At 44.1% G+C, this 26810-nt stretch overlaps 1 protein-coding gene across 3 annotated transcripts in view; it reads right to left on the bottom strand.

Moving 5' to 3' along the window:
- MED15 (mediator complex subunit 15) overlaps positions 1 to 26789 on the bottom strand; it is a 44172-nt gene extending 17383 nt beyond the window's left edge. For 2 of the 3 annotated variants that reach the window (XM_044990360.1, XM_044990361.1), the window contains exons 1-9: positions 26619 to 26789; positions 16306 to 16393; positions 14454 to 14505; positions 13459 to 13488; positions 12134 to 12346; positions 10671 to 10945; positions 8812 to 9141; positions 7422 to 7523; positions 2213 to 2332 (exon numbers count right to left, since the gene is read on the bottom strand). In XM_044990360.1, coding sequence (XP_044846295.1) covers positions 2213 to 2332; positions 7422 to 7523; positions 8812 to 9141; positions 10671 to 10945; positions 12134 to 12346; positions 13459 to 13488; positions 14454 to 14505; positions 16306 to 16393; positions 26619 to 26686 — 1278 coding nt within the window. In that variant the 5' untranslated portion in view covers positions 26687 to 26789. The remainder of the gene's footprint in view (positions 1 to 2212; positions 2333 to 7421; positions 7524 to 8811; positions 9142 to 10670; positions 10946 to 12133; positions 12347 to 13458; positions 13489 to 14453; positions 14506 to 16305; positions 16394 to 26618) is intronic. The other variant, XM_044990362.1, reaches the window with a different exon arrangement.
- Between the last annotated feature and the right edge of the window lie 21 nt (positions 26790 to 26810).

The raw sequence follows: 26810 nt of genomic DNA, 5'->3' as shown, positions 1-26810 counted from the left end.
CACGGGACAAGCAGAACTGTATATTTTTCTGCAATCTTAATTGAATTTTGGGGGATTGGTTTTACTCAAAACTTCACACTGTGGGCCCTGAGCTACCCAAACACCTGCCCAAGTCAGTTTAGTTTTTAAAACATTTTCCCCCATCACTGCTAACTGATGGTCCATTCATCCCACTACATTTTCCAGAAGCTATTTTCATTCCAACTGGTGCCACATGTACACGTTCCCCTCTTTCACTGACCTACGCTTCCCCAGTTGTCCAATACTACAGGACATAATTTTCATGAAATTGACACTTACAGTCTGCACCTACTTCATTTGATGTCAAGAGTTAAGACGTCCCAGCAACCACTGGCACAATAGCACTAAGAGGCCAATATACAGAACAGGCAGCTGGGCTGACAGACTAAGGATCTCTCTTCTCACTGGTGATCTCACTTTAATGGATGGATGAGACACTCAGGGCTAGTAGTGTAGCAATGCCTACTGAAATTCTTCTTTGACTCAAGTAATTCCAACTACAGAACAATTAGCAGGATTAAAAGAATTTTCCAGTTTCAACCAGAAAAAATGGCATTGAATAAACATGCCAGAGCCTGCATCTTTCTGCAGCATGTGCCGCCTTATCCAACACCTTACTTTAACATGAAGTGTACCTACTAAGTGTGACATTTCAGAAGCAAGAAATACACCATGCAAAGGACTCAGGATTTATGGATCTCAGATACTCCCAGAGCTCTAAGGCCTGCTAGCAAAGGAAACTCAAAACACAATACTGGGAGGATGGCAGAAGCCTTGTCACCTGTTAACAGGAGAAAGCAATATGGAAACTGGAGCTGCTAGGAAGGCATCAGCTGTGAAGGTGACAGTGTGAACACAGAAGACATGCAGCTCATGAGGCCCAGGGAGTCTGTCTTTATACATGCAAAGCCAATCAAGCATTGGGATGAGCAGCAGGAAGAGTTGATCTCCGCTTCAGTGTCACTGCATGAGATAATTTTAAATCAAGAGATTCACCCAGGGCTGAGCACTACAGAACAGTAGTGCATGGTTTCATAACCACTTCATAGCACTGAAGAGGGACTGTGTTATTGTGGCAATGATAATAAGTAGATGAGCACCCAACTCTTTTTCTGTGTCCTTCTAGTTTTCCCTGTTCATTCCTGAGATGGCACATATTGCGCGAGTGAAATACAAATGCGAGACAAGCTAGTGCTGGTCCGGTTCTGTTATGGCAGGTATAATAGACTCACACTTTAAGATCAGAAGGGACCACAGAACCTCACCCACCCACTCCTGTACTTGACCCATAACCTCTGGTATATTCTGACCCAACACTTCCCAAAATCAACTGGATAGGGGCCCGGTCAGCCTTTTCAATGAGGCAGGTCCACAGACAAAGTGCAGCTATGCTGACTCCAGCTGCATATCTTTGAACAGACTGGCAGAACTTGGACAACTTCCTGAGGGAAAGGGGTAGGAAGTGCAGCAGAAATCCAGAACTGTAATTTGGGTGCATAATCATGTGCTGTTTTATTTTATTCAAAGATTGTTTGTAACTTGCAGCTATACCAGGAGCTTAAAGTAGTAACATTTTTTCTTCAGTTCAGGGACATTTCAATTAGGGACATTCCATATTTCCTACACCATGTCCTAATCATCAGTTGAAACTGAAATTGGCCACGTGTATTGCTCATGAAAGAGGGACTATCACTAGCCAGAGCAATGCACAGTATGAAGAGGTGTCAGGCAAGCTTCCCAACACAACTCAGCCAATGCCTTGCACTCCTGGCCCATGACACTTACTATACGAGTCCTGGGGCCTCTCCTCAGCAAAGACTAGCCATGCAGTGGTTTTGTGATATGTGCAAAGATTAAGCAGAGATCAGAACATTCGATTCATTTGAGAACTGAACCAGATATGAACATGGAAGTTTTAAACATGCAAATAATGCGAATGGTGTCACTTTTGCAAAGCTTTATTCAATACCTCAAGCTCTCAAAAAGCTTCCATTTCAAGGGAGAAAGGTACACTTTGGACAGTCCTGCTTAAAAAAAGCCCAACACTACGAGTGGCTAAGAGCAATTATCTGCACATAGTATTTTGATGAAGACAAAAGTGAACTTTTTAGTTTGATGAGCACTAAATATAACCCAAGTACTGAATGCCTTGTACAATCTCTGACACAATGCGCTTCGACTCAGTAAATACCTGTGGCATTTGCTGTCCGCCCAAAGGAATGGAGCTTGGAGGCGTGGCAGATACAGCGGTGGTAGGCGGGAACCGTGGTCTTATTTGCATCCCACCTCTGGCCATAGTTGCGGTGATCATCTTTGAGGACAGAGGGACAACAGACAAAAGTAATCGCAAAACAAGAAATGCAGTGCACTGGCAGGATGAGAAGCACATGCAACCTCCGGGATGGGTCTCAAGTGAACTTTTCTCCAGATGAGCCTAATAAGCTAGTTTATGGATCCAACCCCCTGCTTCATATACCCTATATCTCCATTTGGAGAGGGCATCTAGTGAACTCTAAATATTATGTGGGGTGATATCTAGATTCAAGTATATGGGAAAAGGCCAATTATATAGAAGTATAATTTGGTTGAAGGGGTTTCCCAAATTTTGCCTGACATCTTGAATTTCTAATTTAATACTGGAATTAATGGCTCTAAGACTGTTATCAAGAATGCTTTATACAAGCTTCTTCAATTATATATTGTCACAAGTCTTGGTTTCTGACGTCCTCTACCATATTATGGATTCATCTGAGGATTTGAAACCCACAGCAATATTTATACATTGCATCTTTCCACATTAATGGAACTGACAGACATTTCAACAGTAACTGCTGATAAGAATCCTCCAATGAAGCCTGTGATTTAGTGACCAAGACTTCAGAACCAACCAACCTATGGCAGTATGACTCCAAAGAAGAGACTTCCAACAGAAAGGACTTCTAGGGTTTAGATAAAGTACTCCCTCCTTCCTCCTGCAATCCCCAGAATAGGTGAAACATATGGTCAAAACTAAAGCTTGAGTTCCCTTTGGGTGAACACCCATCCTCTCGGCTACATAAACAGCCCTAAGGCTTTAGGCCACTAACTTCAATTAAGTACTAAAGTTCTAACTTCAATAAAGTAGGCTTCCCTCACAGATATATTCATTTATTTACTTGGTTTCCAAATTACAAGGATTCAAAAAAATCGGCTGGAATATAAACACTGCTTAGGACAGATTTCAAAGGTCAACACTAGAATGGATTTATTTTTAGAAGTAGTCTTAGGGGTGAGCTACTCCTGGTCCCAGAACATTCAAATCTCCTTGCAGGCTGCTGGGTCTAGAATCCATAGTTTTTTTTATAATGGATTTAAATGCTGTAATTACAAAGAATGTGCTGTGGATAGAAGTCTGATACAACAAGTAAAAATTAGCATATTGTGGCACATTCTGCTACTGGGATTCAGGGAATTTTGGCACATTTGTGCATATCAAGGAGGAAGAGCTCCTTTTCATTGCTTTTCACTTCTATAACAGACAGAGCTCCAAGTCCCCTTTCTCTAATCTGCATACTACTAATTGGTGCTAGCAGGACCTAACTAATCCAGGTGTGAAAGAAGTCTCCTTCTATTTGAATGACTGTGGGCATTCTTGCTTAGTGTTCTGTGTCAATGAGTTGAAGCAGCCAGCAACATGTCTCTAGAGAGTCAGAGAATGCATGTGCTTACAATTGTTAAAATAAATAAAATTAAATTACAACACAGCAAGACTAAGAAAGGAAAGCAATAACTGATAAAAAAAACCAGCATCAAATTCAGCACAGCTGTTAGTTCACAACATCAGAGCAATGAGGTCTCTTTCCATCCACGCAATGAGGGATGTCAGAGACAGGATTTCGGAAGGTAAACAAATGAGAGAACTTCAGACACCACACACAACATGCACATATACAAACACAGCATGCAACAGCCACCACAAGCAAACAACCGAGCATTGGCACAAAGCACAGGTGGATGCTACAGAGTGCAGTGAAGAGCTACAGTGTCAACAGAAGAGCTGGTGGAGCAACACAACCTTAACAAAAAGGAAAATGCTGGCAGAATACATATCCCTCAAAGCCTAGTCGACCCATCCCACGGACTCACATGTGCACACGAGGGTCCAGTAACGTATGTGAAAACCCATGGATGCCATGCTGAACCGCATGTACCATCTTGGTCCTGTTTCTCATGCCACACCACCAAAGTGAGTGTATTAGATATCTCCTCCAGAATCAATGAAATTAGATGCAGATTCACTGTTAAGGAGTCTGGCTAACCATCAAGCAACAGAACAAACTCTGATTCAAAGGCTTACAGCTGTTTGGTGGTTTGTTTTGGTTTAGTTTGGTTGTTGTTTTTTTTTTAAAATGCATGTGCTGCTGGAGAGGAAGGGAATGTGCTATTATACAAATTCCATGATCTTCGAATAAGGAATTCACCCGTTGCCACCTTTCCAGGTGTTCAAAAAGTTCATTATAATATTTCCAGTGAGTAGGGTCCCCTGCTCATTGGGTATGTGAGGGAGGGAAAGGAGTTCAAGAGACTACTGTTGCTTTGTGCGAGCAACTACAGGACATCAGCACCACAGTTACAAGCCTTGTTGTGTAAAAATGGAAGACATTGCTGCTCCAGTGACACTGCTCTGGGGCTTCTGGAGAAAAATTTATACTGGAGGCAAAACAAACTATGTTTGAGATACCCTCACTGTGAAAATCAGGACAAATTAGTTTGGGAGAAGGGAGAGAATCCTTCCTAAGAGAAGAGAGGAATAAAGAAAGGATTCTTCCCCTAAGATATAAATCCCATGATTTGATAGTATCAGTCAGTCAGGATATAAGAACTTGATTCTTAAAAAAAACCCAGATTTGTTCCAGATGAAGTCTGATTCCTTGGTCTGAGGATTCAGAATTCCCCAAATATCCAAGTTTGCATCATGCTGGGATTACCAGGCCAGCTCCTTGGCTTTCAAAGAGCAACAAGCAAATCTGCATTCTGAGCATCTGGAATAAGTCAAAGCAGAACAGAGTGGCTTAAACTTTAAACTGAAGTTCAGGTTATCATTCATCTTTGTGTGGTTTCCAGTGTGATCTTATGTAGGCTCTGGTCCTTAGGACACTGCTTACTTCATTCATCTGCTCAATATATGAGCACAGTTACAGTCTCAAAGGGTTGGTACATAAGCAGCAGAATGCTCGTGTGTGAACAAAATCACTATGACAACGTCAGAGAAAAGTCAAATTCTTGCTTCCACACTTCATCCACGTTAGGATTTAGGAATGATTTTAGCTGTACCCAAAGATGCTGAACAGAGACTTAAATGAAAAGGACACAAACATACTGGTGCTCCTAGGTGCTATGATAATACAAATAATAATAGCAGCATTGATTCAGACTCCCAAACCATTTGACAACCACAGGACATAAAACTAATATATAATGAGGCAAGTGTTATGATCGGGTATGTTTATAATAAAACTTCCTCATAATAGAATCTAGAATTCAAGGAAGCTTTACAGAAAATTTTAAGGAAGTGGTGTTAATGGAATAAAAGTAATAGGAGGTAATATTTACTCTCCAAAAGCTGTTCTTTATAAACCCGAGAAAATCCAATCAATGCTCTGATGTCCAGAACTGTATTGACATATTCTACACTTCTATAATCTCAAAACTAAACATTTTACTATATAAAACAGTATTACACAAAGTACAAGAAACATGTTTAGTTATTGGACAGAAGAGAATTAATTGAATTTTAATTGATTTACCTTTTATCAGTATGGATCTACATGGAGATTAGTGAATAAACCTGCCAGTGGGGTTTAGAAGGCTTTCAGCAGCCCTAATTTGTGACAGACGCTGAGTTATACTTTAGTTTATCCCACATGGCAATTTAGCTGTGATGCAAAACCAGTTGTCAACCACCGTCACCTGAAGCTTTCCAGATGCACTGTGGTACTAAGCAACCTGTATGGGGAAATTCACTTAACGGGGCAGGAAGTAGGATGTCCCCATATAAAACACAACCCATTTGCTGGACAGCAACCCTAAATTGATGACATGACAGCTGTCCTGCTAGCCACCCTAACTCCCTGTAGCTCCCACCTGGATATTCTTCACAAAACAAAAGAAAAAGAATAGTTTTTAAAAGCACATGTTTAAACTGTAATGAATGGGTTCTTGCCACTGCACTTACCATTGCTCATCTTTCATCTGATGTGAACATAATGTAAGAAATATAAAAGGCCCAGTATAGAAACAGAACGTAATGGCCTAGCAGAACTTCAGCATCAATAAGAAAAGTGGCTTTGGGTTATCTTAGGCCACTATTCCTAGTACGGATACTGAGGGATGCAGGTGAGAACCACCACCAAATGTTACAATTCACGCTGTACACAAACTTTAAACACTGAAGGGGTGCAGGATGTCTAGGCCATTACTTTTGTACTGGAGGCAGCATGAGACGGTGCACAGGGAGTCAGGAGAACTGGATTCTATTCCCAGCTGTGCCACTGACTGATCCTGGACAAGTCACTTCACCTATGTACCTCAGTTTCCCCACCTGAAAAAGTCCATAATTGTACTTACCCGTGTTAGTAAAAGACTACGAATGAAAAGCACTAAGCATTATATGAGTCCCTTAGGGAGGATGGGTTCAACTCAAGCCCAAGGAGTCTTCCCCATTTAGCCTTGGTGCTGGGCACACATAGGAGCATGGTCATTGATGCTAGAGTGTACTGCCAGTTAAAGAAATTGAATTGTGCACTGTACAACAAGCCTTCATCCAACACTTCATTTGTGACTCATTTACACGTGCCATTTATCTTGCGAGTTCACATTCAAAACAAGAACTATTTATATCTACCATCCTTTTTACTCAGAATGAGAGGGGGGAGGAAATGATGGAACAGAGAAAAGTGGGGGGAACATGTCAGTACCTCCACTATTACTTTTGTGTTTGGGAGATGGAAGGGAGATCACATCTGAGTATAGACCAGCAGTCACCAGTTCATAGTAGAGAGAAGTTCATATGACAAGGCAGTCTCCTAAGAAAGTGTTATGGAAATAGAAGTGAAACACTCCAGGAACAGTTAGACCTATCGCATGACTACAGTAGATAGTCCTATTGTGCGCTGCTAGGTCACTCCAGGCAGCAGTATCTGACCTACTAGAGACAGGCATGCACAAGAGGGTGTCAATGAAATCCTGCCTCTGACTCACAGCAAAAGGGAAACAGTGCATAATCACCCATACCGCCTTCGTAAGGACAACTGATGTCAGACCCCTCCTCAGAAAGCTACCAAAAATCCATCTCCATGCTCAATTTTAGCATGCACTTGCTACAGGCCTGCACTAGTGACACTGGCTCCATGGGCCCTTACCTGCCCTGAAGCTCCCATCTGAGCAGCCTGGGCCTGAGCTGCTTGGACTGCTGCCGCTGCCTGCTGCTGCTGTTGCTGCTGCTGCACCAGTTGAGCTCTTACCTTGAATATTTAAAGAAAGAAGGGGGTATGCAGGAGTAACTGGTTATGGTGGATGTCACCTTTCCACAGCATTTAGATCATCCATCTTACTAACGCCTTCACTTACGAGCAAACAAGACTGTCAGCTATGCATTTACACTGGGCTAGTGTATGACTCACTGCATGAACACGAGCAGCTGGCTTAGAATAAGCCTCCCCAATGCTACACACCTGATACTGACTTTTCTTTGTGGCATCTTCTCTACACTGGCATCCCTATAGGCAGACTCAATTGCCACTTGGACTTTGCCATGGCAAATAATTAGCTTTGCTAATTTCACTCAAGTACACAATATTAGATACCTGCATGCGACAGCTGGTTAAAACTGCGCATTGCTCTGTAACTGTTGCATAAGTGAGACACCAGTAAACTACTCCTAGATTAGCTGCCAAGCCCCCACCTTCAATAAGGCCAAGAGTGAAGAAGAGTAGAGCTCACAATTAAAACTTAGATCTCCTGCTTAGTAATGCACAGCACTCCCACTAAGCCCTCCCTAGGTCAGTTTCCATAGCACTGAACAGTAACTCAATGGTAAGAAAATCTGCACCATTAACAGCATTAGCTGACTCAGACTGAAGCAATAATAAGAGATCCTCCATGAAGTACAAAAATCAAAATCACCCTGTGTTCAACCTCTGAATGGTTATTTTAAGAGAAGTGACAATCATCCTTGGAAAGTTCAACCATAACACGACAGTCAGCAGGGGCAGATTTGGCTATCTTTGTTGCACCTTCCCCAACACACTGAGGTTCCAACCCCTCTCAATATAGTAGGAGAAGCAATGCCAATGGGGTCTCATGCTGCAGTAGAGAGAGGGCTGACACACACACATGTACTAGGGCATTCAATTAAGCTTGCTCATGTTCTAGCATTCATCAGAATGTAATGTTATATCTATATAAAACGAGATCTCACCCATCTCCCTGTCCCACCAATAGCAACAAAGGAACTGAATTTCAAACACCAGCTTCTCTATCCAGCATACCAAACAATTTCATAGACTAGCTAACAAACCTTGGGTTTTTAGCAAACAACTATGCTGTGCTGGCAAGCAATAAAGTAACACAAATTAGTGGTTAGCATTGTTATACATGCAACTAGGTTAACAGCTAGCCTCTTAACATGTTACACTATTTCACACCTCTACTATTAGCACTAACAAGGCTTATTTATCAATGAGGACTTTCAATTTCTCTAGAGGCTCACGGAATAAACAACCATATGTTTTCGGTCTTTAACACACTTACCTGCATGGCTTTTAACTGCTGCTGGGTAAAAGGTACAGACATGACCTGACTAGGGATCTGTCCTGAGATTGCCTGTGCCTGAGACACCATGGACTGCGGCTGTGACTGTGGTGGAAGCTGAGACTGTTGGGCCTGAGCAACCTGCTGCTGCTGTTGTTGCTGCTGCTGCATCTGTTGCATCTGCTGTTGCATGACTTGCTGAGACGGCTGCTGCTGTATCTGTTGCTGTGGTATTTGTTGTTGCTGCTGCTGCTGCTGCACCTGCATAACCTGAGCTGCCTGCTGCTGTAACTGCATTTGAGCAATTCGCTGTAGTTGCTGCTGCTGCATCTAAAACAGGAAAAGCTGGGATGTTAAAGTTTCCAGCAATGCAACGGTGTCTTTAGTTTTAGAATGAAAGCCAATGGCCTGCAGGCAGCATTTTAACTCATCATACTAAGTTAAAGCATTTAGCCCAGATGAAAAGTCCTACCCTTTGAGCCAGCCTCAGGCTTTGAACAACTCACCTTCATGGAGTTTATATTCTAATTTCCCCTCTCCAGAAGGGCACAAAGTCATCTGCTACCACTAACAGACAGTTTCAAGGTGAAGGTACCCAGCCCTCTAGCTTCTCCGGCATAAAAGATCACAACACTTCTCCAAACTGTTATCAAGCTAATGTCAGCATCACCATTTACCTACACCTGCACAAGAATAGGACAGCATCAGCCTCTTCTACTTGCATGCATCATCTTTAGGCATGCCTCATATTTCTGTACCGCCATTTTTTTAAGTGACAATGAGTAATTCACACAACTGACACAAAACAGCTACTATTTCTAGAGGAAACTTGGGGGAGGGAGGAGAGTAGGGTGTCCACTCCAATCCTCTCCTACATCCCTGACCTTCTCCGAAGCAGGCCAACATCATCCTGACACTTAGGGCATGGCTACACTTGTAGAGCGCTGGGAGTTAAACCAGCCTTCGGAGACCACAGCAGGGAAAACGCTTCCGTGTATTTACACTGTCAGCTGCAAGCGCACTGGCGTGGCCACATTGGCAGCTCTTGCAACGCCACAAAGAGCAGTGCATTGTGGTAGCTATCCCAGTGTGCAAGTGTCTGCAAGGTGCTTTTCAAATGGGGGGTGGAGTGTGACAGGGAGGGTGTGGTGCGTTCTGGGGGGCTGAGAGTGTGTCAGCATGCTGTCTTGTAAGGTCAGACAGAAGCATACCCCCACCCCCCTCCCACTCACAACAGCAGCATTCCACACTAATGGTTTGCTTTGTCCTGGAGTAGATAAGCATGTCGGCTGTCAGAAACGGAGCTTTGAAAGGGGATATCTGCATGTTTCAAAACAATGAGTGGCCACTTGACTTCAGGGACGTTTTCAGAGGCCAAACACAGCGCAGTAATGCAACACCTTGTCCACACTGATGCCCAGGCATTTCAGCCGGGGCACAGCAAGCTTTATGCTTCTCGTGGAGATGGATTACCAGGAACTCTCCAGCTGCAGAGTCCAGGCGCTCTACATGCCTTGCCAGTGTGGACACCTCAGGAGACAGGGCGCCCGGGGCTGCTTTAATGTGCTCTAACTTGCAAGTGCCAAGTCCTTGGACTCAAACAAGAAGGGGACAAAAATTTTAGCTTCTTTCTTGCTATGAAAGATCAGTCTTCTCTAGGATAGAGCACACTGCTGCCAATGAACTCTACCAGTTCAAGCTGATGCCTTGCCAAGAAGCAGAAGCATTTTAATCCCTTAGTGTGGAGAGCTGACACTTAATATTGCTATGTAAGCCAGATCTCTGGAATGGTGCCGTTTGACAAGTGGCTGATAGCAGATTACCAATAATGCCTTTGCGACTGCTTTGCTGTTCATTACCTGTTGCTGATTTTGCTGCTGCTGCTGCATCTGCAGTTTGAGCATGTGCTGCTGCTGCTGCTGCTGGGCTGCTTGCAGCTGCTGCTGTTGCTGCTGCTGTTGTGCAGCTGCTGCTGCTGCCGCCTGCTGCTGTTGGACCTGGAACTGCTGTTGCATGGCTGACTGCTGTGCCTGGAACTGTTGCTGCTGCTGCTGCTGCAAAGCCGCCTGTTGCTGCTGAAATTGTTGCTGCTGCTGCTGCTGCTGCTGCGCCATCTGTTGCAGTTGGAGCTGGGCTGAAAGTCAGAATGTGTTTGTACAACATGACTGAAATGTAGACAGTTGTCCAACAGACAAGACTGGTGATCTCAAGCTAACACTTTTTACCAGAAAATTCTACTGCATGCATCCGATGAAGTGGGTTTTAGCCCACGACAGCTTATGCTCAAATAAATTTGTTAGTCTCTAAGGTGCCACAAGGACTCCTCGTTCTTTTTAAGATACCTTGGTGTCTTTTATAGCACACATTGGTGACGGGAGCAATTGCATAAAAGCTAGTGCATTGACCCATTATAGCATCCCATTTCCAGATATATATTATACACATTTAAACAACATTTGTTATTCGTACTATCAAAGCATTTCTCATCACTATTACATCTAAGCCTCAACTCTTTGGTTGACTCTGCAATCTAATTAAATAGCTTAAGAACTGCAGGGAGGAGGAGGAGGCTGGGCTCATTCATACCCTGAGGGGAACAGAAAGAAAAGGTCTCACACATTGGTCAAAGGAGGAGCTGTTTGAATGGGCTCTGAAAGGAGCCTCATTCATTAGCTATCTGCCAGAACAATGGAGGCCACAATATGAGGTGATATAAAGCAAGGCAGGTAGAAACAAAACACTAAGGATGTTCAAGAACTAAGGTATTTTGAGAGGAAGGAGTCTACTAGTCCGAGCCAGACTCTTGCTCAGAATACTCCACCTCAGTCTCAAATGCAGTTGCAAATGAGTCCAGAACCAAGTGGAAAGCCACAATTTTTAAGTATAGATAGAGAGACAAGGTGGGCGAGGTAATATCTTTTATTGGACCAACTTCTGTTGGTGAGAGACAAGCTTTCAAAGGGCTGAAGAAGAGTTGGTCCAATAAAACACATCACCTCACCCACCTTATCTCTTTAATATTCTGCAATCAACACAGCTATAACACTGCATACAAGTATAGCTAGGACATTTATGGTGGGGGTGGAGGTATCTGAAGGCAAACCGTCCCTCCCCTCCCCTCCCCTCCCCATTCAAATCTGTTTTTCCCATATCAGTGACAAGGGGTGAGACACCATAATCCCCAATCCTCCTGCCAGGAGCAATAAAAACAGATCTAGGGAGTATTTTGTAACTTTCTCTTCCTTTCGGCGTAGAAAAGGGCTCTGCACTGGAACCCTAAACTGACTTAATTTCAGTGGATGGGAGCACAGTGAATACTTACTCTGTTGAGTAGCTGCAGAGACACCAGACATACCATGGGGGGCCATCCCAGAGGTTCCAGGAGGCTGCTGCCCTGGAAGGCTCATCTGCTGGCCCATTGGCCCAAGTCCACTCATCCCACCCATTGGTGCCCCTGGAGCTCGTGAAGCCATGCCCATTCCAGCTGCTCCTGCTGGGGGGCCGCCTGTTAGATTCTGCAGGGCATTCATAGGATCTGCGAATACAACATCATTACTAAGAGAACAAGATGAAGACTTGTCCACTGAAATAGTTCTCCATGCTGTGGAGCCACAAAAAAGTTTTGGCCTAGTGGACTCAGCATACGATTAAAAGTCCAACCTGAGTTCTACACTCACAATTCTGCCACTGACTTAGAGGCTTTACATAAGTCTGTCTCCATTTTTCCATCTGTAAACTGGGAACACCAGTGTCTGAGGATTATTTAGAGGTTTATGAAATGCTTTAAATATGCAAAGCACCAAATAAACACTAAATATATATTAACAAAAGGGAAATCTTTAGTCACCTCTACTCTAAACACTGAAGCTTCTCCACACACTTCTCAACTACCCATGTTCAGCACTCCTCAGTCAGAGAGAGGGTGATAATCTGGGGTCTGGGGCTAGGAAAAAGGAAATGAAAACAGAATTCTGAAGGAGAGAGCATTACAAGCGTTTCAGAAACATTATTATACTGCTGTTCATCAAGTGTGTAATATGTGCCTTCCTCCTTAAGGGTACAGATCAAAGAGGACATAACTTTAGAGCACTCCAGAGTCCTGGCATTAACATATATTGTGCAGCACATCTTTAACCCATGCTGGGAAGAGGTGGCAACAGATAGTTGGTGCCTCCCCATATATTCTCTTACAGGGGGGATTAATATAGTTATAAAGGAGATTCCTTCGGTCACATGCAGAGTCCATCAGGACACAGTTCCTGCTGACAGGACTACGCCATAGACTTGTAATGCAGAACAGGTATCAAGCTCATACACCAGTGAGGACTGCAAGAAGGTAAGCAAGGGGGAACTCAGCTACTTCCTGCTGGAGAGTCCAATTCACAACACTGGCATTTGTTGAATAGGTTTAATAATATTTAGCACAAACAGACTGTACAGAGGTAGAATCAAATGAGTGATCCACACAACATCCATATGTGAAGAGTCCAGAAGACTCACTAGAACTTTCCTCTTCACCACAGTATGATTTATTAAGAATTTAAGTTGCCCTCCTCTGCTGCAAGTATGCAGTATTCCCTCCCTTCCCACTTCATATGCCACCAAAATTCTGACAATTTTTCATTTAGACTAAAAAAATGTTCTTACCACTGACCGAGGCCTGAGATTTCTTATTGTCTAGAAAATAAGAGTGAATACATACACAAGTTATAAATGTTGCTGCATTGTGTTGAACAGATGACTGTAAATACATGGCAATTTAAACTTATTCCCAACAACCAATGCATTAATAGTGCAAAAAATTGCTTCCCATTAGTTATCCCCATGCCAATGTGCCTTCAGACATTTTACCCAGATTCCCTACCCTAGTAGCAAGCCACAGAGCTAGAGAGCTCCTAGATTACTTCATCAGGAACTTAGCATCCCAGCTGGCCATGGAGTGCTGCTGCAGACATGCTCTGTAATGTCAATCATTGCCACCTATATCCCACACGGTTCTGCCAGTGTAAGAGCTCTGCAAGTCAGATTTCACTCTCAGGCATCAAGATTAATGCTTGCTTTGTGACATTTTCTACAGAATGGGACAAGCATCTGAGGCAGTTCCTCTACGCAGCTTCCTGGCACAGTGTATGACAGGTGGCTTCCTCCAGCAGTTCCACACCTAGGAAGACTCATAAGCACTTTGAGACAGTTTGTTCCATTCCAGAGACTTATTTCAGAAGGAATAAAACTAAAAGGAAGGGCAGGTATCCTAATTCAGGATTCCATGCTGAGGATAAAATTTACTTTAATATCACATAGATTAATGCTTTTCAATTCATTTGTAAATCAAAGTACAGCAAATAAATGAAGCTCAGCCACTTTGTCTTCACAGCATTCTGGTTCTGGTGGAAATGGAGAGGCAGGATGACTTCAGAGAAAACATTTGGTGAAATGAAAAATGGAAATATCAAGAACTTTCTAGTGGAATCTTCAGTTTTAGACAGATATTGTGAAGATTACACATTCAGGAGCTGGGCACAGATCCAGCAACAGAAACTACTGAAGCAACTTCTGGAGAATGCCAATCAGAACTAGCAGATTCAAGCCACCCAGAAAGCTAGCACTCCTATAATTAGCAGATAAATATAAGGATTACTTACGAATGTCTCGAAAATGGATAATAAGTCTGGCCACAAGAGAAAGATATTCCTCCTAAAGTTGAAAACAAGAAACAGCTTAGCACAGAATGGGGAAGCAACGCACTCCATGACTCACTGTTTCCCTTCCTCACACTGCCACTCCCCCAGTGTAACAGAAGGGTCCCTCCTCCTTCAGGACTGGTACGCTTTTCATAAGTCTGTGATCTGCTCAGGAACTGAAATGGGCGGGGTACGTTTCTAATGAAAAGGTCATTGTGTTTAACTGTGCAGGGCAGGGCAGGACAGGACAGGAGGAGAAACAGCAAATGCTGGGTAGAAGAGGTAGACAACTGCCAATACAGCTGCATATTAGTGGTATTGTATACATGTTTATATACCAAACAAAGCTATGTCTACACTTGAAGTGCTACCGTGGCACAGCTGCCACTGTTGCATTTTAAGTGTAGACACTGACTACAGGAATGAGAGGGGTTCTTCTATTGCCATGGGCAGTGGGTGAACCACTGGCTAAGGGTGGCTAGCCCCCGGCCTGGCCCACCCCTTCAGCCTGAGGCCTCTTCCCCCAGCCCAGATTTCCCTCCTTGCAGCTGTCAGCCCCCCCACCGCCTCAGCCCGAGGTGGGTGGGCTGTGCACGACCTCCTTCCCCCAGCCAACTGAGCACCGGGCGGGTGGCCCCCAGAGCACCGGGAGGGTGGCCAAGTGGTGCATGCCCCCCCAGCCCCACATTGGCAGGAGGTGCGCAGCCCCGTCCCCTCCAGCCCTTGGTGGTGTGGCCCCCAGCACTGGGCAGCCCCAGCTACCGCAAATCCCAGGCGCCCTAGTCCCAGCAGGCTTCCCTTCCCGGAAGAGGAGCAGCCTGCCTGGGCTGGGGCCAACTAGCAGCAGGAGTGGGCCTCTGGACGGAGCATGGGCAGGGCCACATGGGGCTGTTTGGGTAGGCACAGCCTGCCCCTGCCTATTAGACACACTCCCCATGCCCATTGTTGTAATTAATTCACCTCCTGGAGAAATGGTAATGCTGTCTACACCAGGGGTTGGGTTGGCATAGCTGTGTCTGGCTGTGGCTACACTTAGCACTTCAAAGCGCTGCCGCGGTAGCACTGCCGCGGCAGCGCTTTGAAGCGCTAAGTGTAGTCAAAGCGCCAGCGCTGGGAGAAAGCTCTCCCAGCGCTGTCCGTACTCCACCTCCCTGTGGGGAATAACGGACAGCGCTGGGGCTTTGACCACACTGGCGCTTTGCAGCGCCGCAATTTGCAGCGCTGGAGAGGGTGTGTTTTCACACCCTGCTGCAGCGCTGCAAATTTGTAAGTGTAGCCAAGCAGTCTCAGTGCTTTCACATCCGAGAGCTGTAGCTATGCAAACATAAGTTTTCAGCATAGACCAACCCAATGCCTTTACTTAAGCCAGATCTACACTCAACAGTTAAGTCAATCCAGCTACATTGCTTGGGGTGTGAAAAATCCACACTCCTGAGCCATGTAATTAAGCACAAGTCATGCTAAACTGTAGATAAAGCGAGTTCCATGCAGTTAACTGCACATGGGTTGATGAGACCTTATAAGCCACACTCCTGTGTTCTGCAGGGTCACTGGGCAGCCTGTTGTATCTTTTGTGATAACAGGAATTTACCATATTGTCTTTGCCAAACATTTCACTTCACACTGTTTTTTGGAGAGTGTGCAAAGCACTTTGGTTCCCCACTTAGCATTAAATGCTCCTGTATAAATTTAACATAGTTTATGCAGGTGTCCTGGCCAGATGTTGCTAGAAAACTAGATGCATTTGGGAACCTGGTTTATCTACTCCCAACACACCAAGACAGACAATTGGAAATACATGGAAGTGCCTTACCCGAGTTTTGGCCTTCATAAAAACATGATTCTCCATATCTTTGCTGGATTTATTGTGGGCTACACCAGCCTTCCTCATGGCCTCCTCACTGCAAAATAAGAGATGGAACTCACGAAGGACATTAACTGAGGACAGCAGAAACCCCCTTCCCCACCTAGGGAACACACGGATGGCAACTTTTCACCAATGAATCACTGACAAATCCATACATACATTAAACAAAGGAAACTGTGCATGTAAATCAATGGAATTAATCTGATTAACATCAATAGCAGATAGCCAGCTAGTCAGCACATCAATAGGAGGAGTCTCCTCTAGTTAGTCATTTACCTGCTTGCTAGAAAGGAAGAAAGTAGGAAATACCTCCCATCAGGTAGAGATGGTATGAGATTCAGCAACTGATTCCATTTAAAGGTGAATAGGAGACCATCTTCTCCTGTCAGAAGGCCAAATCCATGCTATGGGGGTTGCCATGGGGCTTCCATGCTACTTTTAGCCCAATGCCATTTAAAGATACTAACTTGGGACATTGATTGTTCCCTTCTCTCCACCTTTCCAACATCACCTGCCTCCTTTGATTATTAATCCTTTGAAGCAGAGACCATGTCTTCACATGAAATTTATACAAGGCCCAGTCAACAGGGGCCAATCCTTAGCATACACTTTGAACACTACCGGAACATAATTATAGTATATACTTGAAGCTTTATAAATTCAGTACATTATTGATGGGTTGTGTAGTTAAGCTTTTTTGTAAAAAACGCAAGTGGTGCAAGCCTCACCTACTCTGGACTCATAACCACAGAGATAGGCAGCGAGCCCCAGAGCGGGGGGCTAATAGCCAACAATCGATGTAAGTAATACGTTTACACAAACGATGCATCTTAAGCGCTACGCTTCTCATGGAGGTGGAGTTATTAAGTCTATTTAGTGGGTGACAGATTGGTGCGGCCAGCATTTTAGTGTAGATGCTTACAAAGTTAGGTCAAGATAAGCTGTCTTACGTCAACTTAACTCTGTAGTGTAGACCAGGCCTGACTTTGTTTCTCTCCAACTTCTCTCAGGCTGGCCAGCATCTGTTTCTTGCCAAGTTCCTCCATAATTTTAAACAGCTCCAATTTCTCAGAGGATCCTATCAAAAGTTTGGTATGGAATTCTCATTTATTCCATTACCCTTATCCCACACCTCTGTGAGCCAATGTCTGGGGGGCCTCTGGGTTGGGAGCTTAGAACAGGCATGCCACCTGCATAAGGGTTGTTCTGCACCTCTGGTGTTTAGGATGGGGTCTTTTCAGCAAGTGAAAGTGGCTAGACCTGAGCATAATGCCAAACATGCTGAAGCCTGAACCTCTCCATGCCTCTTCAGTAAGATAAGGCCTCAATTTATCATAGCACAGCATCAGCAATGATTAATCTATTAGCTTTGATTCACTCTAAGAAAGATCAAAGGGTTAAGATAATGCAATCATGTTTCCTGAACAATGGACCTCAGTTTGCTTAAAATCAGGGTGTTCCTCATACACAACACCCTAACATGAGCTCCTTATAACATTTTTATAATTTTTTTTTTTCATACAGTGATAAGGAATATGGCTGGTTGAAGCAGTGAGGGGAAATGTGAATGTGTGGGAGTAGTACGGAAGGTGTGGAGGTTGGGAAAGTGCAGGAAGGGGGAGGGAGGGAGGGATTAGGGGGCTGTAGAAAGGGAAAGGTGTTCTAGAGTGGAAGGGGATGGACTATGGGAGGGAGGACCTGGGGAATGAGTGGCAGAGGGAGTGGGGGCTCCCCCATCAAGCCTGCATTCTTCTCTCCTCTGTGCGCTGGAATCTGGGAAGCACCACACCACTGTCCCTGCCCCCCACCATCATGTGAAACAGGATCTGATGTGGGGAGTGTCTGAGCCCCTCTCCTTATTCCCCATGTGAGCTGGGTTGGGGGGGCTGCTCCCCTGGGGGCCTGAGCCCCTATCTCCCATGAGGCAGGATACGGAGGCCATGCCCCACCCCTTATCCCACTCCTTTGTGAGCCAGTGTCTGGGGGGCCTCTGGGTTGGGAGCTCAGAACAGGCATGCCACCTGCATATCACAGGTTCACAAGCACTGGCACTAAGGAGGAGGAGGTAAACTCCCACTGACAGGAATGGAGAAGTCCACGTCCCAAAACTATTGTTTCACATTGTATTCATCTTCTTGGGGTGTTCTCAGCTGAACAAGAACATAGCATTGAGATGAATGGGCTAGTTTACACCATTTTGAACGTCCTATGTTGCACATAGAGCTCCTTCTCCACAATCTAAGCCCAGATCTTGGCCATTTCCGGAGACTGTAGCTTTGCAAACATGACCCTGTAGTGTAGATACAGTCTATAGTGACCAAAGAGGTTTTTCTATTGCCATATGACAGCACACATCAAACTTCATTGCACTATGACTCCCTTCTGCCAACAAAAATTACTACATGACCCTGGGTGGGGGTGGCCAGAGCCCAATCCCCTCCACCCTGGGCTTAAGCCCTTGGGCTTTGGCTTCAGCCCCAGGCAGTGGGGCTCAGGCTTCATCTTCAGCTCCAGACCCCAGCGACTCTAATGCTGACCCTGGCGACTGCATTAAAATGGGGTCCCGACTCACTTTGGGGTCTTGACCCAGAGTTTGAGAACCAGATCATGGATTTATGAAAAGCTAGGCTGATGGAAGCATTCTTTTGTCAACCTAGCGGCATCTACACTGGGAGTTAGGTAGGCATAGCTACAGCACTCGGTGTGGATTTTTCACACTCCTGAGCGCTGTAGCTGTTGACCTATATGTTAAGTGTAGACCACGCCCCAGCATCTCCACTCTCCTGTCTTTTCTTCCCTCCAACTGGTACAGGACACTTCTCACAGCCCCACCACATTTCCATCTCCTCCTCATCCCTCCAAGCTTACCGGGGTCCTAGAATCACAAAGAGGAGAATGGAACTGGTATGGGAGGGTTCAAAGGAATGCATGGGGGCACTGATGCAATGGAATGACAGGGGACACGTTGGTGCCGCTGGAGTAGTGATACAGAAGTCTGAACAGTGGAAGGGAGAATATGCAGGCTACAACAATGATAGATGTGTTGGAACTGTGCAGGGAGGAATGGAGCTATTCAATGGGTGTTGTTGGGGAACGTCAGTCTCTCCTCTCAAAACTTTCACACCCATCAATGATACGTCTACAGCCCCTACCATTCTAGAATCAGTGCACCTCATGATCTTTAGTGTATTTATCCTCATAACACCCCTGTGAGACAGGAAGGTGCTATATAATCCCCATTTTTGAAGATGGGAAACTGAGACAGAGCGACAAAGTAACTTGCCCAAGGTCACACAGGAAGTCCGTCATGGAGCAGGGAATTAAACCCAGGTCTCCCAAGGTCCAGATGCTAGCCAGTAGACCATCCTTCCTCTCTTGCACTGCCTCAACTCTATCCCTCGCTTTCAAAAACATCCTCACTACTATGATCCCTACACTGTTCCTGCATCCTCTCACTCAGCTGCTTAACCTGTGTCCCCCAAGCTGGTACTTTCCTCTCTGTCAGGAGGGAGAACCATGCTGTGATCAAGGTGGATAAACCTGTTTCTGTTTTTTTTTTTAATCAATTTTTAAATTTCATTTTAGAATTAAATTTGAAATGACGACAACCTATATTAAGGCTTAAATTTGCTATATTGAAATAATGTAAATTAAATACATTAAAAGCCTGACCAGCTCCCTCTAATTAATCTTTGATTCTCACACACATGTAATTCTAATTCAGCCCTCATGTGTATACATTATGACACAGTCTAGTTACATGATCACTACCACAGTTCAGGGCATCTGCACCTGTATTCCCTCTGTAATCCACCAATGGCACTCACTCTTAGGCTTCCGGCTCCCCAGCCATCACCTCACTTGGACAGAGACATGTACCTCACTTCTGACCCAGATATTTCCAAGCTACACAGTTCCCCAGTAAGTCAGACTGCACAAGCACGCCTGCTTTGTTTTTCTCCTCAGAGGCATAATTGCGTAACTGATCACAATTTAAGGTCCAACACAGCTTTTCCTAAGCAAGCACATTTATTCTTAAGGTGAAAGCATTACAGGGAAAATAGTAAAACAAAAAAAGAGCCTACATGCATGCTAATAAGCTTACCAGAGATCACCCCAACTCCAACAAGGGTTCTGGCAGGAGTCAAACCCCACCAAGCACGTTTTCCTGTGGTTACAAGTTCACAACAGCTGTTAGCGCAGAACAAATACCTCCATGAATCTGAGAGTCACTCCTTTACACAGTTTGGGCCTCTGATCTTGTCCTCACATAACAGATGATCAGCAGACAAAGGTCCCCTCTCCTCAGGGCAAAGCGTCAAATGGCTACATTCTTATATAACTGGACGGGGTATATTTGCATATTCTCTCCCTAGAGATTAACTGGAAAACCCACTTAACTTTAAAAGTTCATTCTTGTCTGGCACATTGCATTAAATAGTCCTGTGAAGCTGCTAACACTTTCCCTGGTTTTCCTTAGTCATGTCTTCCTCCAGAGACATTACATGCAAGCCCACAATAAGACAAACATTTGCATTTTTAATACAATAAACTCCTAAGATACTTAAACTTGATTCAGTAAGATTTAACTTCATTTAATACTATTTGTCAAGGAAATTGCCATCTCTCACAATCACTATTTTTTCCAGAGGACACCTGCTTCATTCAGTGCACAGGAGGGACAGTACTCAGGGATTAAATCAAGGTTGTGTAGAGAATGAGTTGTTTGTTTGTGGGACCCTTGCCTCATTTGCTGAGAAAGTGGAAGATGTGTAGTGAATGAGACACTGGATTAGAGAAAGGATGATCTCATGGGTAAGGCAGCTGAATGCTACTCTGGAGAATTAGATGACTTTACACATGACTTTACACTTCTTTGCACTGTATCTTAAATCTATCTTCTCCATTACTACTTTTACTTGGTTTTTGCATTTTTGTAGTCCGTTGGCATCTTCATTAATAAGAGCGATGTCATCAGCAAAGTCTAGACCAAATAGCCTTGAATGGTTCCATTTTAGGCCACATGTATCACTGTCGCATTGTTTTAATCCATAGCTGATGGCTAGCAAAAACAAAAAAGGAGACAGGACGCACTCCTGCCTTACACGTATCTTGATGCTGAATGGCGTACTCAATCGATTTTCCATTTTAATGCAGCATTTTGAGTTGGCGTAGAATGCCTTCATAATGTTGATTAATTTTGTTGGAATTCCATATTGTTTCACAATTTTTCATATTGTTTCTCTGTTTACACTATTGAATGCCTTTTGAAAGTCCACAAAATTGATGACAAGACTGCCTTGGAATTCAGTTGTGTTCTCAATAATCCATTTCAGGGTGAAAATAGCATCTGTGCATGATCTCCCTTGTCTAAATCAAGATTGTTGCTCACATAGGATGGTATCTATCTTTCCTTTCATTCTGTTCAGGAGGTCTGCTGCTAATACTTTTCCTGTGACAGATAGAAGTGTTACTCCCCTCCAATTTGAACAATTGTTTAGATCACCTTTCTTTGGTAACTTGATTATGATACCGAGGGTCCATTCTTCCAGCATTTTCTCCGTCATCCATATTTTGTTGCACAGCAAACAGATGACTGATTCCATGTCTTCACCTCCAAATTTAGGCATCTCAGAATGAACAACCTAGGCACCTTGTTGTTTTTCAGCTTCTGCAGTGCTTTTTTAAATTCTTTGATTTTTACCTCGGATACATCTATTTCTAGGTCTTATGGTTTATCATTGTTAAATTCCAATCTTGTCATTGGTTCTGGTTGGTTTAGCATTTCTTTGAAGCCTTCCACCCATCTATTTTCTTGTTCCTCTTGTGTTTTCAAAATTCCTCGTTTCCCTTTCACTGGGACATTTCTGAATTTTGATCCATATCCTGTTAACTGTTTCATGATAGTGTAGGTTGTTCATGTATCATTTCTTTCCCCTTCAGCTTCACTAGCCTTACTTTCAATCCCATTTTGCTTATCCTTTTTGCACTGTTTTTTTACTGCTTTGTCAAGGTTCCTGTAGATTTGTTTTGTTTCTTCCATCGCATGTTGTAGTACTAGAACCTTTTGTTTTCTTCTTTCATCTATAATTTTCCATGTTTCTTCTTCCACTGTTCTTTACTGCTTCCTCTCTTTCTACCAATTATCTTTTCAGCTGCTTCTAGCATAGCTGTTTTGAAAAGATCCGAGTATTTTTCCACTTCGTTTTCTTCAAGATCTTTAAGGGCCTCAAACCTGTACTTGACCTCTATCTGGTACTCTTTTCGTATCCTGCAACCTTGTAGTTTCCGTGTATTGACTAATCTGTCTTCTTTCTTTTTTGAGCACTTTAAACTTCAATTTGAGGTTTGCTTTCAGCAAGTAGTGATTGCTCCCTATATCTGCTCCTCTGAATACTCGTGTCTAACACTAATGTTTTCCACCTCTTACTAACACAGATATAGTTGATCTCATTTTGTGTAAGGCCATCTGGTGAAATCCAGGTCTTTTTGTGATGTTTTTATGTTGGAAGAAAGAATTGCAGATACTAAGATTGTTTTCGGCACAAAATTCAAGAAGTCTTGTTCCATTGTCTGTCATTGTTCCAGTTGTATGTGGGCCGATGATTGTTTCCCAACCTCATCTTTCATTTCTGTTATGGGCATTAAAATCTCCCATAACCAGGACAAGATTGTGGTTTGGTATTTCTTTCATCATTCAATTCTGCACATAATCTCTCTTTTGTCCTCTTCATCTGTATCGTTTGTTGGAGTATATGCCTGGACTATGGTACTCAATGTGCCGAGAGTGGAATCTAGCTGCCGGTTGTACAGTCACCCTTAATAGTGGCATTTCTTAACTTTGGTGTGTTTGACTTTGCAACCTTAATGTGTTTTTTTAGATGTACTAGAACATATAATATACCCAAAGACACCTTTTGGTATGAACACCTTGTAAGTTTAACTATTAAAGCCCCAGTGAATTAACAGGCAAATATTACTGCTTTTTGTACCCTACTGACAATTTTACCTTTTTCAAGTAAACTGGCTCCCATTGATAAGTTTGTTTTTGCAATTGACAGTTTAAGGATCAGTAATTTTCCTTCCCTCTGTACACAATTTAAGAAAATCACCTCTACATTTTTGTATTTCTGCACTTTTTTAAATGTTAGTGATGAATAATACTAAACATAAGCACCTTAAATCAATAAAACAGATATATTTTCAACAACTCTTTACTAGCAATAGCATCACCTGCTCCTATTATTTATAATGGCCAATACGAAGTGCAAGCAAATAAGTTTTGTAAAGTGCCCTGAGACTGGAGCAAACTGTTGAAGGGTGCAGGGTCTAGTGATGTGAGTTCTCTACTGGAAACACACTGTTGCTGGCCATAGGGAGTCTGACAGGAATTTACAGCGAGAATGGACCCTGCGAATTAGAACTCCTACGAGAAGATATAGAGCAAGAGGCAATCCATGAGTACCAGGCACCTTTCTATCTAGGTATTTACAGTGTAGAAATAGTGAGTATAATTAAACCAAACAGGGCACTTGTGCAGAGCCCTTATATATTCTGTTCACATTCATACCATTCAATTCTGCCCTACATGAAGCTTTGAAGGTTTCAAGGATTGTCCCAAATACAGTACATTGCAATAATCTTGATACAAGGGCATAGCTTCAAGTACCAAGACACGCACCAGAGAAACTGTCTCAGCTTCCTGAGCAGCCATAGATGGAAAATGACACATCATGGTATTCTCGGCTGACAACCAGGAACAGCAATGGATCACACTGACAAGTGTGGGACATACACCTCAAACAGAAGACATTCTCAGCCCCCACTCACTCCTCTAACATTTTCCTGTATCTAGGAGCACAGCTTCCATCATATCCAGAATGAGCCTAAGCCATTCTCTACCATATACTTCCTCAGTTCTCTCAAACAGTTGGAGATCACAGGAACTGTAGTATCCACGTTTAATCAAAAAGAATCATAAGGTCTAAGAGTCATCCACCACTGATAACCTTACTGCCCCTACCAGTTGAAACATGCACATAAATAAAATGGAACCCTGCACAAGACAACCCCCTGCAGGGAAAAATAAGCACCTCTTACTACCCTTTGGAGTTCTCAAAAGAGCAAACGTACTGAAGCATCTTCACATCCATTCCCAAAAGCTTTGCAGAAAAGTCAACAAAACCTAGTGGCCACTAGTATCCGAGACTATTTATAATTGAAACAAGACTTGTATGGATGTTTTGCTTCTGGCCATACCACCATCTTATGGCTACCTCCAGCAAATGCCTAAAATCAGACTGATAGAGGGAATCCATGTTTGAAATCGCAGTAACAGAAGCTGACTCATTTACCACCTATGCAGATATACCATATCCAAGAGACTCTCTCAAAAGATGGGTCACTTGAATATTTTCATACACTTAATTTATTTTAAATGATTCTTAATAGTGTGAATATTTGTTAATGGCAAGTAACAGTAATTATCATCATCTTGTAAAGGTGAACAAGAAGATTTGTGCATGGACTAGTGAGTTTTCAGGACTATTTTGCAAGATCTTGTTAAACACTTTCTCTGGTTACAGAACATTTTCCAAAGGAAATCTACATAGTAATTATTTTAATTATTTCCTTTACATGTCAGTTACTTATGACTCACTGAAGGTGAAAACGGAAGCATGGGAAGAGGAACCAATGCGTGATCAGACCTCAAAAACATTCCTAGGCAACAGCTCCCAACCCTGATGCTACATATCACACCGAGCTATTATAACACCTGGTTGTGGCAAGTCTTATTTTATTCTAACTGCAACAAGATGAAACTGCCAAACTAATTTCAGATGTGACACATGAACCCAATCTCTATAAAAGCACTATAATAATGATTCACCAATACCAGCAACAGCATTTTTTTTTTAAATTAAAACAACACGTATGGCTACTTTCATGTCTGAGATGTGTTATATAGTTCAGTGGAGGCACTGTCACTTGTAGAACACAAAAGATTTTGGATCTGAGGAAAACTGTCAGTGCTTAAAATAACGCAAAACAGTATTAAAATACTCTCTCAGTTCATGGGCTATCTACTTTCCAGTTTCCAGAATTTTAAATGTTTAAGTGGCATTCCTTGTTATACAACTATTTTATTTTTAATTAAGATAGTTTGCTAAGACTGATACATTTACTTAATCTGTTATTTTAAGCTTCTCTTGAAGGAATTCATCAGCATCCATTTTTTAAATATCACTGACAGAAGACTGCTATAGATTGACATGCACAGACAGAAAAAAAAAGTTTAATCGCATTAGCTCCAAGTTTCCTTGCCCCTGCAGATTGTCTGTGTAAGACAGGTGACTTCTCAGAACAAACTAAAAGTGTAACATATTAGCTCTGAACACCCAAAAAGCATGCAAGGCATAAGCAAAGGCACAAGCAAAGCTGCTCTCTGCCCTGAATAGTTTATAACCTAAATTCAGACATGAACCTCCATGAAGACCAAAACAAATAAAATAGGATAGGGAACAAGGGTTACAGGAATGAGGCCAGGTGGTTAAATTGTGAAACATATAAACATCAGGATAGAAATGTTAAGCCTGTTTGGAATTGTTTGCTACCCATAAATAACAAAGCAAAGCAGTGCAGAGTGTAGGGCCCACACTGCCTGCGGTTTATTTAACATTGTTGTTAAACCGCAGAGGCTACCAGGTTGGTCAGGAAGCCGCAGGGGGTGGTCAGCAGATCCCACAGAAGAGGCGGTAAGGGAGCTCAGGGGAGAAAGCAGCGTGGGCAGCCTCCCCCGGAGTGCGTTCATAGCGGGGGAATTGGGGCGCCCGCCCCCCCGGCCGCTGGAAGGGGACAGGGGCAGCGGCGTGGTCGGCTGGCTCCGGATAACTGAGCCGTGGGCAGGGAAGCCAGCCCCAGAGACACACAGCCGGGTTGGCGGGGAGAGTGTGGCGGGGTGGCGGGGGCTGCCAGCGGGCAGCAAGGAGGCAGGCAGCCCCTGGGGCCACCCCCACGGGAAGCGGCTGCCGACCAGGACGGGGGCGGCGCAACACGGCAGGAGAGAGACACATCGGGGCGGCCTGCCAGCTCCAGAGACAGGCGCCGGCGGGGAGCGGGCCCCCCACCCTCCGGCTGCAGCGCGAGGGGTGTCCCGGCTGCCCAGCCCGTCTCCCTGCCCGGGCAGCCGAAGCAGGGCGCGCTTGCGGCCTAGGCTGCTCCGCTCCCGCCCCCGCGTCCCCACGGGGCCCCGTACTCACATCTGGCTGACCAGCTTCTGCCGGAAGTTCGCGCTGCGCCAGTCGGTCTCCTGCCCAGACACGTCCATCCCCGCTGCTGCCGCCGCCGCCAGCCCCAGCCGCCGCCGCCGCCGCCGCGCTTCCCTCCGCCGCTGACGACGATCCGCCACAGGCTAACCCGGAAGTGACATCAACTTCCGGCGCAGTGGGCGC

Source organism: Mauremys mutica, chromosome 16 (assembly GCF_020497125.1).
Source record: "Mauremys mutica isolate MM-2020 ecotype Southern chromosome 16, ASM2049712v1, whole genome shotgun sequence".
In the NCBI taxonomy this organism is placed as follows: domain Eukaryota; kingdom Metazoa; phylum Chordata; order Testudines; family Geoemydidae; genus Mauremys; species Mauremys mutica.
The sequence above is the reverse complement of the archived record's forward strand: the minus strand, read 5'-3'. Positions and strand labels throughout refer to the sequence as shown.